Source organism: Spea bombifrons, chromosome 13 (assembly GCF_027358695.1).
Source record: "Spea bombifrons isolate aSpeBom1 chromosome 13, aSpeBom1.2.pri, whole genome shotgun sequence".
NCBI lineage: Eukaryota > Metazoa > Chordata > Amphibia > Anura > Pelobatidae > Spea > Spea bombifrons.
Window position 1 is genome coordinate 18,623,577 of NC_071099.1, and position 15,221 is coordinate 18,638,797.

The 15,221-nt window shown below is 41.3% G+C and overlaps 1 protein-coding gene and 1 non-coding gene across 2 annotated transcripts; one reads left to right on the top strand and one right to left on the bottom strand.

Moving 5' to 3' along the window:
- Positions 1-9,486: 9,486 nt before the first annotated feature.
- Positions 9,487-11,017, top strand: EPOP (elongin BC and polycomb repressive complex 2 associated protein). Its single transcript, XM_053453652.1, has one exon. The coding sequence runs from the start codon at positions 9,522-9,524 to the stop codon at positions 10,746-10,748; it is 1,227 nt and encodes a 408-aa protein (XP_053309627.1). The 5' UTR covers positions 9,487-9,521; the 3' UTR covers positions 10,749-11,017.
- A 3,148-nt stretch (positions 11,018-14,165) lies between these two features.
- On the bottom strand, positions 14,166-14,237 carry TRNAA-UGC (transfer RNA alanine (anticodon UGC)). The gene has a single exon. It is a non-coding gene; the product is annotated as a tRNA-Ala (tRNA).
- Positions 14,238-15,221: the final 984 nt, after the last annotated feature.

A 15,221-nucleotide genomic window follows, 5' to 3' on the forward strand; every position in this document is an offset into this window, starting at 1 on the left:
CCCATGAATTGGACAGCTGTACAAAACTGTTTTACTACAGACTTTGTGTTCTTAGATATACAGTGAGTTCTGTTTACTAGGTAACATTAAAAGAGACAGTCAATTGCCCCAAACAGCCTCACCAATTACCTTCACGCGGAACAAACACTCACATGCTCTGCGTGATTTGCAGTGCCAACTATGTAAGAGCAAAATGGGCTCAAGCGGTCAGCTATTTATCTCGTAACGGGATTCTGCTCCTCTTCCTACCAGTATTGTGTGGTTGAATCACATTGCTGCCAGCAATGTGATTTACCACAGAGCCCCTAGAACAGTAGCGTATAAGGGGGGGTGAGTGGTGAGGCCACCTCCCCTGAGCGGGTCCCCCGTGGGTTCCTGCTACCCAGACCAGCGCTTGTGGTGGCTGACTGCGGTGGTATGGGTAGGAGACGCCCATGGTGGTGGCCGCTCAGCAGGGCACGTTGGGGAGATCGCAATCTCCCTCTAACTAGCCCAAAATCAGGGAGTGTGAGGTCTGTGGATTATGGCTAGGAGAAGCTGAATGCGCTGAGCTTGGGGGAAGTGTCCCAGGGTGGTGGGCCGTGTACTCATATGGGTGTCAGTTTAAGGCCCTCACGCTGTGCTGGAGCTCAGTTAAGGGTTGCAAGTAGGAGGCCATGTGGGCGTGTGACATGAGGCTGCTCCTGGGTGTCCAGATCATGGATAATGTGCTGGGGAGGGTTATCCACATCCAGCAGCATGGACACTGCTCACAGTATGTGTCAGGACAGGGGCTGGCATCAGCCATAGAGGGGCATGAGGCGGGATCATTGTCATGCACCAGATGAAACCTGAGCCAGGATCAACCATGTAACAGATTAAGTTTGAGCCAGTATCAGGGACCAGACATCATCCTTCATACAGAAGAAAGATACAAACTTGCTTTGGCTTCATCTTTTTCTGCATATCGGTAATTCGATTTAACGGATGTTCTCTCTCCTGACAGAATATGGATCATTCAATGATTCCTGCCGTGGATTTAGAACATGCGATCCCAAAGCTCCACTGCCTATCTTTAGAGAACTTCTTGACTTTACAGAAGCCGTTTATTCTAGAAAGCATAATTCACCATTGGCCTTGCATGAAGAAATGGAGGTAGGACATATTATTGTTTAGTTACCTAAAATTCCATTGATTATATATATTGTGAGGTAGGTCTGAGATCGCCCCTCGCTGAGGTCAAGGGACAAGCGCTGTCTTCATTCAAACCAGGCACACAGCAGTAAATCCGTGCAATCTGACACAGGGTCAGGTTTATTAGAAAGGTTGCAGGGACAAAAGAAATATAACGGTAACAAAAGAAACATCTTGTCTGTCCGGCACTTACTATACATAGGATGTCCCTCACTACCAGCTGGAGAGCTTCTCTCTGCCAACTTAACATAACATAATATAATATAATATAATATGTCCAGCAACCTTTACTCACAGGTCTCTTCCACAGACAGGCTTTCTGTGTCCTCAGTCAGAGAGCTACCCGCCCTCCTGGCTTCCCTTTTATATCCACCCTCTAATTCACGTAATTAATCACCTAGCAGGTGGAAGTCTCGGGTGTTACTCCACATAGGAAAGGAATCTAGGAGAAACATACCTCCCTTCCACCACCAATCCTACATGACTGTCACAATATGTATATATGTTATATTATATATGTCGGCCGGTATGTATGAAGGAGATGAACGGTCACTCTCTATATCCTCCCACTTGATGTTCAGAAAGAATGGACGTCGCCTAATATAGCCTGTGATCCAGAAACGATACTGAGGATCTTCCTTTTTAGGAACGGGAATCTACTGGCCAAGTGCTCATTGTTCTGATCCTTACTACTTTTTGCGGTGTTAGTGAAAGCAGTTTTTAACTCTTTTGAAAAACTTACACGGTTTTCTGGGGCAGCATCTCCTTACAATCCACCTTTATCCAGGGAGGAGAAAACACTCCTCCATAGTTCTTGGTAGGTTCTCCTTTTAAATCTCCACGGTCTGATGTTGTTGGTGACAACACTTTAAGTCCGCTTTCAATAGCGTATCTATATGTTTTAGTTAATCCAATTCAGATAAAATGAGAAAATACTGTGTGCTTACAAGGATTAAGACTCTGTGGGCTTTTAGGTATTAAAGGGACATCCCAGTACCTATTTTTTTCCATCCTCAACTGGCCCCATCAATGTCAAATAAACTGAATTAGCATTTTCCAAACCTGGGGCTATCCAGAGAAAGACAGAAACACGTTCTCTGGTCCTAAAGCCACTTGTTGGCTGGTGAATATCTCAGCAGATATTGCAGTTGCAAAAAGGAAAACTAACATTATGGTTTTTAGATGCTCTGAAGTATAGAGAGACATATTGAGAAATAACTTAATAAACGTATTGAAACTTTAAGTGCTAGAAAGTTGCAAAAATAATTTGAAAGTTTTATTTTTGCTGTTTTGGTGCTGGATGATTCTCCATGGCAGGAGCGCAGGGATGTCCAGCTCAGAGACCAGGCTGCCGTCTGCCGTCTCCAGGCTGAGGTGACATCATAATGACCAAAAGGAATTTCCAGTTTGCAGTAGATGTTAACTGGAATGTTACTTACAAAAGTAAACAAATATTGAAAGTTATTTTTTGTCACATTGTTATATTGAGAACACAACTTGTATTTTGTAGCCTATGGGGAGGCGTAGCAGTTTGAGTCTTGTATTTGACTTCGCCCACCAAGTTAAGGTAGTCTAAATCGGAACCAAGCTGGCTAAATGCCCCCCCCCTTACATTTTCTGGTGTTCCTGCATGTCTGGAAGGACTTCAGCATCCGGACATCTTATGCCCTAACAGAAACTAAGTATATCGATAAGGCTCACAAGGTGAACCTACAGCAATCAACAGGCAATGCTCCTGCTGTTTTTGGAACAATGGTTTCCACAATGCCGTGAAATATTGTATGAAACGTTTAGGAATCGTAACCATTTTCACACACAGTTCCCTTATTTCAGGGGCTCAAATGTAATTGGAGAAATGAACACGATCATAAATAAAATGTTCATTTTTAATTATTTGACGAGGATCCTTTGCAGGCAATGACTGCTTGAAGTCTGAAACACATGGACATCACCAAACACTGCGTTCCCCTCCTTTGTGATGCTCTGCCAGGCCTTTACTGCAGCTGTCTTTAGTTGTTTGTTTATCGGTCTTTCTGCCTTAAGTTTTGCCTTTGTCAGCAAGTGAAATGCATGCTGCATCGGGTTGAGATCAGGTGATTGACTCGGCCAATGCAGATTATGCTACAATTTAAAAAAAAAAACACTCTAGGGTTGCTTTCACAGAATGTTTTGGGTCATTGTCCTTCTGTAAGTGTTGTACAATCATATACTGGCTGGAGTTTACCTTTAAAACAGTAAAAACAATAAGTATTTAAAAATATTTTCATAGCTTAAAGTTTTATTTATCTTTTTTTGATAGCTTTGTAACTACAGAGCTTGCATGTAATGATAGTAAAGTGTTCAAACATCTAATCGCTCTAATGCTGCAAAGGGGAAAAAATATACATTTTATAATATGCAAAATTGTATTCTGTGTCCAAGTTCTAAAAATATTTTATTAACCTCAGGTCGAGCTGTTATATTCTATAAAGTCTAGTGGAGGCTGTAATAACAGTACCTTGTCAGCCAATATTTAAAATGTATCATTATGGGATAAGCTCCAGTACTAAAGAACAAGACATAATAAATAATAGTCATAATTGATTACCAAAGATCTAACTCATAGTTTATATTAAGCTGTTACGTTTAATTTAGAAAGTTGATTATTTGGATTTCCTAGTCTCTTGTATTTTCTTGACCCAAATCTCTCCATCATAAAAAAAACATGACCTTTAGGGGAAAAACCCCAACATTATAATACTGACCCAAAATGATCATATTTCCTAGAAATTGGACACTTCTCTAAGCCACAAACTTTTATAATGTCTCAAATTCATGTTTAAAATCCACTTGTAACAACCTATTATTTTTATTTGATGAACTATAAAGTTAAACACAGTTTTATCCCCATGCATAACGTTAATGTAATCCCCCCTAAGACATAAACGCTTAGGTTTACTTGGCCTTGCTGGTAATATCGATATCCTTGTGAAAGCATAACCTGAGCTTTTAAGTCCTCATCAGATTTAGATGCAGTACAGTTTGAAATTTCATCGGCTAAGACCAAAAAGTATTTTTTAAAAGCACCTTTGGGAGTGCTGGGTAGGTTGATGGGGCATGCGGGCAGTTTGGTGGATTAAATGAAAGCAGGAGTGTATGAGGGTTAATGGCAGGAGCGTGTTTTTGTATTTGCAGTGTTAAAGGTTTAGCTGAAATATGAATTGCACTCTCTAGCATGTTACACAAATAAACCTTAGTAAATCCATCGTTATTCTTCCCTCTGACCACACAAAGAACAGAGATTGACAACAATTTACTTGATTAAGGAATTCTTTCTGGGAAGGGTTTGGGCATTCAACAGTCTAGAACAGTCTAGAACAAAGTTCTGGATGTTTAGTCACAACAGGCTTAAGGCAGTGGTGTATTCCGACCTAAACTGACTAGGCTTAGGGTGCCAGGTCCAGGTCTGCCGCATAACAGCAGGTGACGCTGCTAATGGGCCATTTACAAGGCAGATTACTGATCTCCCCAATTGGCTTCTTAACACTATGGTGCAGTATCCATAGTGTACCCTACATTTTAAGTTATTGTATCAACTCCAAATGGACAAAATAATACATTTATACACATTTAAGCAAATGTAACAAAACGTCTGATTCTTAAGATGCAGAAATTGCTTCTTTCAATCTTTAACGCACTGTTTGTAGTTACTTTAGAGGCAAATCAGGAGTAACAATAATAAATGGTTCCGTTCGACTAACTTATTCATTTTGTAACTAAAGGCTGTATCAGATACATAATTCCTAGACTATACAAACCGTTCACAAGACTAATTCTTTAATCAAGTAAAACTTTGCCTCCTTGGTAACTTTTAACGGGAACACTAATTTGTCATGTGATTGTTTTTTTGCAATAGAAACCAAAAAGGCTTCTTACATGATTATGCACTTTTTCTATATGATTAAACCTTCTGATGATAGAATAGAATAACAGATCTACTAGGAGTTTATTTGCTCAACATACTAAAGAGTGCAATTTATATTTTTGACTTCATGGAACCAACCCTACCGAAGGGCATTGTGTGCAACGTGGTTGCTAGGCAGCTCTGACATTCACATTATCCCCCCCCCCCCCTCAGGGTCTTATGGAAAATAGTGGGCACAGGCTGTGCAAAGAAGCAATGGAAGAATAACCTCTTGAAGATGGTAGAGATTTAAAGAGTCACGTGGAAGAAAACCAGAAGTGCATGAGGGGCAATAGGTTAAGGCTTATTCAGAGACATTCCATTGTGAGCGCAGAGATGAGAGAGCGCAGAGGAGGCACAACCTGCTTACAGATTTTAGCAAACAGCTGGTGACTGAGAGGTAGTGATCCAGAGACACATTGTATAGAGAGTCGTGCAGCTGCAGGCTGGGTATCCTTTGTGAGCCTATAGCGGGGACAGATCTTTGTGACTGCTGCTCTGAAAAGAGATTATTAACCCCTTCATTATTTAAGAGGTGTCAACCTGGCTGGTAGGCCAAACCCTTCTATAGGTTGGTAGTTTTAACACCACAAACAATTAGCATAGGTGTTTGGTCCAGAATGTATGGGGGGGGGTAATTCTGCATAAATTACACCAAAGGAAGAACCAGTAGCACTATTACCGACATGATATGCAGATTATGGCATTTGGTGGGAGGACAGGCAACTCTTTTAACCACTGTGGCACCAAATGTGAGTGGTTCTCAAGTGCCCTCACCTATGCAAATGCTGTGTACCTATTCAGGTGACCACATTCCCGCAGGAGAAATGAAATAAAACACAAAAAAAGAATAAGCATACACATTACATTCACAAAGCTAGAGTGGGAAAATGCATATCGCCCTCAAGGGGTTAATCTGGCTTTTCTTTCTGTGTTCTTTACAAATCTTTCCTATGGATTTCAAAACAGAATGTACTGAATAATTGGAATATATATATATATATATATATATATATATATATATATAAAATAAATAAATACACACTACCATTCAAAAGCTTGGGGTCACTTGTTTTTGAAGGAAACGCAAATTGTGTCTATTAAAATAACATTAAATGGATCAGAGACAGCGCAGACGTTGTTAAAGTTGTAAATGACTACAGTACAGAGGTATTTTATCAGCAACCATCATTATTGTGTTTCGATGGTACGTTGTGTTATTCCAAGTTTATAAGGGGCTAATTGATTGTTAGAAAACCCTTTTGCAATGTTTTATGTTACAGATAGAAATGTCCTCGTATTGCATGAAAACTGACCTCAAACTTCTGAATGGTATATATATATATAATGTGTGTGTGTATGTGTGTTTGTATGTGTTCATTTTAACCACAAACAGAAGAAAAAAAATAGCACATCAACCAAATGAAAGTGGAAACCCTTAGATGGGTTGTTGGGTGGATCTGGAGGAGGCACATATTTGCGGTTATATTTTTAGGTTACATATTGCATGTAACCTAAAACACAATGTTATGTTTAGCATTCATTTGGCATGAAGTATAAACTATTCTAGCGTTGTTCTGCTTATTGGCGGTAGGATACTGCTGCCTCCTTGTGTTCATGCACCGGCCGGCATATATTTTGGGACATATTTTCCAAGTGAAATAAAACAAATATTTGAATATTATTAAGGGATGTGGCTGCATGCTATTTTTGCTGGTAGTAGCTGTTTGTATATTTCTGCATCCTGTAGGAGTCCTTTAACCAAGAGTAGCACAGCTAACCTGTTACGCCAGTACAGGGGCAGATGTTACTACTTGGGGGAAGTAAGTAATTAAGCCCCCTTTAATCGGTGGAAATATGGAAAATGGGGATGGACTGCATACAACTTACAGTGTCCCTGTGTTATATTTAATAAGTGCCCCCCCCACATAGCTAAAGGTGCTATCATTTTACCCAACTACAGGTGAGATGTCAGGGTCCTTCAAATCTTGGAAAAAACATCAATTCCAGCTGTCTAAATGTGAGTTTACGCTGATTCTTTAGGGGACAGTCATAGAAACATAGTTAATAACCCAAAATACTACAGCAACCGTGAAAACATTTCACCGCAATGTGGATTTTAATCAGACCTTAATCATAGCTTTATGCCTATCCCATGCATGGATAAAGCCCCTTGCTGTATTAGCTTCTACCACTTCTGATGGGAGGCTACTACTATCTTCTCTATAAAGTAAAACTTCCTTGCAGTACTCCTAATGCTCTCTGACCCTCTAGCTTTAAATGATGATGTCTTGTTCTAATATTTCTCCTCCTTTTAAATAAACTTCCCTCTTCCACTTATTTAAATCGGTTTAAATAGAATGGCATGGGAGAGCAGGACGGGCATCTTTAGTAACTATGCTAGAGAAAAGGTTTTTGTTGTTTTTTATGATTTTTATATAGTTATACTCATCTGCAGACAAATAAAGGCTGTGTTTGCATCCTGGGCAATCATATCCTGGAAAGTTAGTAAATATGGGCTAAACCACTTAATCCAGGATTTATTATTTAACTGCACAATACTGACCAGTAGACATGGAAAATATTCAACTTTGTATAAATCCATGGAATTTTGTAACAAAGATATTATTATTTGAATACAATGCATGGGATAAATAGTAAAATGGTAAATATTATTAGTATGATATAATAATAATAATAATAATAATAATAACATACGATAGATAGATAGATAGAATTAAATTCCCTTATTCTTGGTGACCAAAACAGGAAGGCGAGCCTTTAAATAACGATTAGCCCTGCTACCCCAACTGCTGCTTATGCAAACATCAGACCTACCCATAGTGAAGGCATTAACCCTATCAGCACCTCTGTGATGTGCAACACATTGCCAAGTGATATGTTAAATTACAGTTTTTTTGCACAATATTGTGTTTATTTTTGTGTGAGTTTATTTTTTTTCACAGACATATAGGTTGAGTTAATAATAATCTTTAAATTAAGATAGCTGTCAGAGATCAAATATAACTTCTTAATTACACAAGTTGGTGTTAAAAGCCTAATCAGACATTTTGTGTATTTATTGCAAAGATTGTTAGTACATATAGGCACATACTCCTATTTATATATATTTATATCGATATGTGTGTGTATACATATATATATGTATATATATACACATAGCAACATAGTTTCAACAAACACGCTTCGATTGACGTTATATAAATTGTCAAAATAAACAAAATCATGGAAAAAGCAATGCTAAAAACATCACTCTAAACTTATTGAACACTAACACGTAAATTGTTGTTTAATCAAAAGAAATGTAAAGTAAATGAACGAATCTTCATAAAATCCTGACATTTGAGAACACAATGGGGACACCAGCAGCAGCCCAGCCGACAAATGCACAAATCTGAGCGCAGAAAGCGGAGGGGACAATTTGGGGAGGGGGGGTCTTTAAAAACTAATATATGTAATACATGACCCCAGCACCTAATATTTAATGACATATCACCTAATACCCCCTATTAACGAATGTATTTATCCAGCGCACCCCCTGCGCTTAGTTTCTTTGTGACAATTTTCGTGCAGGGGGAGGGGGGATTTTATTTTTTTTCATTGTTGGGGAGGGGGTTGTGATGTCATTAACAAAGGTAGCCAATAAGGAGAGAGCGTTTGGAAGTGATTGGCAGGGTTTTCTTATAGTGTAAAGTGGGCAGACCGGAACGGGTGTAGAGTTTGCGCTATTTACGGTTCGCACACGGTACCCAGACCCGGGCTTGTGCCAACTTGTAGCCGGCGAGTAAAGGGGTGACTTTAGCTGGCGTGGGCTTCCAACTTTACCCGCTGATTCTTGAGTGATCCATGGAACACAAGGAGTAGCCGCTCATGCAGGGAGCCCGTGGACTAACCGCTCATCCACAGAGCACAGGCAGTAACTTCTCCGACTGAACCCAAGGACTAGTAACTCATCCACTAGCCTATGGACTAGCTGCTGATCCACTGAACCCACGCACTGGCTACTTATCCTGAGGATCCACGCACAAGCTGCTCATCCACGGATATAAAGGACTAACTGTTAACCCACCCAACCTGTGGACTCCGTGTTTATCTACTAACCCCACTGTTATACAGCATACGTTTTTCATCTTTTGCCCCCAGATCGGTTGCTTTTACTAACTCCTCGATTGACTCGCCCTTGACCCAAACCGGGACCGGCTGCACGACTTTCCGCAGAGATGCTGCACCTTTAAGCAGGCTATTCGCCGCTAGGCAGCCCTACACGTGGGCTGCATAACACCCGTTACTAAACGCAACAACTCACCTGGTTTTGATTTTGGGATTAAATGGCCACCTGGTCACCGATCACAACCCCCTAGAGTCGTACTCCACATGGGACGTTATGGAGCCCCCAGTCGGATACCAGGAGATAGCAGGAATGAGACTGGGGTACCTGCGAGTGGGTGGCAGGCAGCTGTTCGCTCTGGCCCAGGTACTTAGCGGTCCCTTACGAGGAGTTCCGCGGGGGCGAGTGTGCCGGCGCATGGAGAGACTGCAGATCCAGAGCCGACGCTGTGACCTGCGGGAGCTCCGGGCTCTCAAAGCGATAAGATCGGTACCCAGCCGAGCCGTGCAATGCTGCCTCATATCCCGGGAGGATCTTCACGTCCTCTGCTCATCCTGGGGACCCCAGATCCTGACTGCTGGAGACAACGTTCTGCATGAAGGACACTCCGAGAAGACCCCCGAAAAGACCTGCATGTCCCCTAGAAGGAGAGCTTCCTTCCCACATGACCTGTCCAACCTTTTCCCCGGTGCCCCGCACAGCCCGGTTACATCAGTGGGTTATTCTAGTGCCTCTGACTCAAATCTAGAGCACACTAGCTGTTCGGACGCGGAGTCTGATAGCAGCGTGGCTTCGGAGAGCAGTGAAAAGTACCGGCCTGCGGCCATTAACCCACGGAGCCGGCACTTGGTGACGCGGAACCGGGAGGAGAAATATGTCTCTTTTACGCTAAGTCAGCCAGAGTGGCCCCCGAGCCAGCAAAGCGGTGATCTGGGCTCCCCCGAGGAGGACCGGACCTGCGAAGCCACAAGAGAGGAAGAACCTGAGGATCTGGCAGAAGACCCCCCTCCAGAAGATGAAGAGAGGACTTTAACTCCACCCGAGACAGAGACCAGGACTCAGCAGTTTGACAGACTGGTCAGGAAGTCCAAGCTCTGGTGTTACGCCAGGGGATTCAGGACAGATCTCAGGGATTTGCACCCAAAGGTTACCCGCAAACCAAAGGGAGGGCGGAGAAAAGTAGGCAGACCTGGCAGGAGGCCAGGGTCACGGGGCAAGAAAATGCAGGGACGGAGGCGAGCTGGTTCTCAGCCCGGGCGAGTCAACGGCTCCTCACATGATCCAGCTCGGCCCCCATTTAGCTTCTTAACCAATTTCCCTGCTCCTCCATCCTTGGTTCTTGGAGATGATGGAGACCTTTGTCCGGCCTATTCTCTGAGGGCCAAGGACCCCAAAAGTGTCTCCAGAGCTCACCCAGTGTGGGGCTGGCATGCTGGAGGAAGTGCCATACCTCTACCCCCCAGCCTAAAATTCAGATCTTTCCCATTGGAAAACTGTGAGTAAAGACAATGGATCCTCCACCCAACCGTGCTGCCCTACTGAGTATGACTTGCACCTCACCCAGTCCTCAAGGTGCTTCATAAATTGCGCTGCTTGTTCTCACAGTCACAGGTCAGGCACGGTGCATATCAATAGACTACTTCAGGCGTGCCCCAGACACTGAATTTATTATATTTGTTAAACCTCATTTTGTGGGCAGAGTCGAAATATGTATTTATTTTTTTATGAGAACTTTGATTTAATGAGAGGATGACATTAAAAGCATTTGTTGTATCCCAGCTGCTTGTGCTTTTTTTTGTGTGTGTGAGTTACAAATATTTTGGAAAACATTGTATCTTTCTTATCATTTGTTTTTACACATTGGATAATGTTGAGGTAGGGTCACTAACAAGGTTAATATTGCTGGTGCTTTGTGGTTTTAGGCAAGAAACCAGTGTAGGGTTCGTTGTTCTTTGGGAGTTTATTGCAATTTCCTAACAATTAGGTAAAATGCTCCTGGAAACCCAAACAATGCTTTGTTGATGTAGCTGAGAGTCAGGGAGATGTCTATGAGAGGACAGGGACAGCCTGCTACATAGAGAGAGATACTGAATGAGAACCAGCAAGATGTGTGGGAAGAAAGTAAGTAGGAGCAGAGTGAGGAAAGAGAGAATGGGGGGAGGAACCTCAAGACCTTGGGGTATTAAAAAAAAAAAAACAAAAAGAAAAAAGCATGCATGTGTATTATACACACAATATGTGTATGTGTTATATATAGTCTATATGTGTTGTGCACACACGCATGCATTATGTATCCTATACCTATGTGTGTATTTTTTTTATATATACACATACTATTTAGTCTCTCACTCCTAAATGACCTTGGGCAAAAAATGGCATAACAAAATACAACTTTAGCACAAAAATATAAAAAAAGACAGAATGTGAAATAAAAGAAATGGTGTTGCTTTAGGGTTTCATTGAATTGGAAAAGTAAAAAAAGTGGTTTTTAGGTTTATTTTCAGATTTTTTTTTTCTATTCCAATTTTTCAATATAATATTGCATTGGAAGGTAATACAGCATATCTTGGTTAGCAGCAGGTAGTTCATACTATGCCTGAGAATATTACAGTGAGTTGGTCAAAAGCTCTTTATATGTCGGGGAATTAAGGATGTATATGTGTGAGAATATATAGTATGTGGGTATGGAATGTTTACATTTTTAAAAAGCAATCTAAGAGGGAAGACAAGGTTTTTGTTTGACCAAAGGACTTTTTCCTTATTGTCCTCTGAAAGATGGTGGAAAACATTCATGGAGAATAGGGATTAGGTAATTACTTTAGCAGCAGACCCCACATAGAATTAAACCCTTTAGACTCGCATGGACACCAGTGAATTGGAAGTCCCTTTGGAGCCCATGGGGTTAATAATTGTGGCTCTTATTACAGTGTATACTTCTTTTCAGTGTGTTTGGGGTCAACTCTGGTAATCTGATTATTCCAAGGAGGAGAAAAACAAGAATTCAGAGGGGACAAAGTGAAATGAAGAGAAATGCCAATTTATTTACATCGAGTGAAGCAGGAGTGTGGGGGGTATTATCTTTCAATCTCCAGGATACATATACAAAGCTGCCACCATTAAGGGATACAGACTCTAATGCATGTTTCGTGGGAGGCTGTTGGAAAATGTCAGGGAATAGGTGGTTTAAATTATTTATTTTTGTTAAATATACTTATTTAGGCTGTTTTTTAAATGTCTAAATTCAGCAGCGTCTGTTTGATTTTCATGCAAATTAGCAGGATGGAGGTTAATGCAGACTTGACCTGTGGGTGTCAGGGACAAAACCAAACCAATGCAGGAGACAGACCCCTCTCCCACCTCCCTCTGTGCCCCTTTCCACCTCCCCCTTTGCCCACACCTCCTTTTTCCAAGACAGGAGGCCTGCGGAGATGAATCAAATGGGCATTTCCCTTGATATCTTGCTCCGGCCGTTACTAAATAGTATCTGGAAGCCTCCTGTAAGTGGTTATTTACATCTAAATGAGATCTTATTAAACAGAATGGAGGCAGGGGGTGTGGGGTCATAGCTCCCCCTGAAGAAGATTTATTTGTACAACCTCCTACCTCAACCACCCCACGTCTAGTATTCTCATATTGTATTTTTTTTAAGTTATTGTTTCTGCAGCATTTAACTTGGTTTTATATACATTTTTTTTCATTAGGTTTTTATAATGGCGTGAGACATGCCTCTTTGCTTTTTTTTTATCTGTTCGTCCAGGGTCATGAATTTATTTGTGAAAATATAAAAAAAAAATACAATTTACATACATTTATAATAATAATAATATCTAACATTTTTGCTAATACAGAGTTACACAAAAATGGAGATGAAAACTGGTTATTTCAGTCTCAATCTAGTTAGAAGAGTTTATTAATGTATAATGGGGAAGAGTCAGCAGGTACTTATTCAAATTAAGAAGTTAATGGTATTTGACAGCAAACAGCTGATGATAGGGGTACCTTATGGGCAAAATGTCACAACTGGGGGTACGTGCTTGATAGACTGTAACATTTGTTTAGCTTGTTGGGAAAGGCTTAAAAACCCGTTATAGTTCACTCAAGGGGTCTTTTTACTAACGAGGAGTTCAGAGGAGAGTTGTATTTCAGCTCGGAAGTTTGGATCAGTAAAGTGAATCGGATCATTTCGAATCATTCGGTGAAATGATCGGATTCATGATCCGAATATTCGGATCTCTCAGTGTGACTCGCAGGAGTTACTGTTTCCCAGTCCCCCTACTTTAATATGCTTTCTATGCATTCTATAACAAAGTTTAGTTTGCTGAAAGCTGTTAAGGTTTCGGGTGCTTGAGGCAGTTGATCAATGTTGGGATTGCCGTTGGAATGGGTGGGCATTCTTTCTGCCCTGTGCGTAGGGGTCTCCCTGGAAATCTCAAGCTAGTGTGTGCTGGAGCTAGCGGTGAGTGTACAGCAAATGCCCGGGAGGCTGAACGCATCTCCTGCAAGACAAGAAGGTGTTAATACAACAGCGATACTAACCGAACATATTAATTCAAAAGAATAACATGTTACATAAGAACCCTTTGATCTGTTTTGGTCCTGCTTTTAAGATGCATATCTTAATCAGTCATTTGTCTCATCTTAGATTCAGGATAGCCATATGTCCATTATTATTAGTATTAATTTGCATTAATGTACAACAATCATTTATGCAGGGCTTCCTAAAATACATATATTCAAAGGCTATGAAAAAACTAGAACTGACAGACTAAGAAAAACCTTTAATTTGAGTAAATAGGGCTCTGCTTTCAAGCTGCCTATCCAATGCATGTTTAAACTCCTTTACTGTATTAACTTCTACTGACTGATTATTCCTTTTATCTACCTCCCACTCAGTAAAGTGTATATAAAAAAAAAACCAAGTGGAGATGCCGGGGATTGAACCCGGGGCCTCATACATGCAAAGCATGCGCTCTACCACTGAGCTACATCCCCTACTGGTGGAAAGAGCATGCGGAGATCCCAGGGATAGGATACAGTCTCACAGCACCTTTCAGTCAGAAAAGGCTTCATTCATTTAAAGACCCCCTGCTGCTCCTGAGAGGTAATATGGTTTTTTTCCCCAAGCCAAATAAAATACAAACGCATGTGCAAGGTTTCTCAAGCAAGAATTCTAGGTTGAGACATGCAGATTCCCTCACACTGAACGACTATTTTCGATTCCTTACTCATGGTTGCATGAGCTCCGTCGTTCATGTATGGCTGCTGTTTTAGACACAGGCTTTGAGCATCACACTGGGTTGGCATTGCATTCGTTCAAAGGTTCATCTTCTTAGATCTCATCAGTTCAGGACAAGTAAAAATAATACATTTTAAATGCGTTAATTGTGAACTATAGGCCTAAACAGTCACAATAAACCTAATGTCCATACCTAGGAGCTTTTAAGCTCTGTGAGTGGTCCCGCTGAGGTCGGTGGGCATTCCTGATGACATTGCAAGCGTTCCCGCTGACGTTGTGGAACAAACCCCATGTAAAGGGGAAATGAGTGGGGAGTGTGGCCATGTCAGGATCCCGCTCCAACAACCTGGAGGATTGGGTGATTTCACCCGGAGAAGCGGCCCTTTTCCCTTGGAGAGTTCCCATGTGTGCCAATCTCCAATCCTTGTGATCTCAGGATTTTTGCCCTGATCTCAGGGTGGAGGGGCAGTTGTTCAGGTCTGGAGCTGACTGCTTCTTATTCTTCCCTGCTGTGGTCATATCTAAGATTCCCCATTGGTGCTTTTGCCATGGTTGATATAAATATAGGTGACGCAATGAACTTTTATTAGTTTAAATAAAGACAAGTCAAGGTTTCCATGAGGACCAGTATTAGAGGCATTTGGGGAACAAATCGGACAAGTAACTACATAGAATCTTCATGATGTGCTATTAAAGGATAATTGAAGGTGTCAGCACATTCACAAAGCTCCTAGGCAATG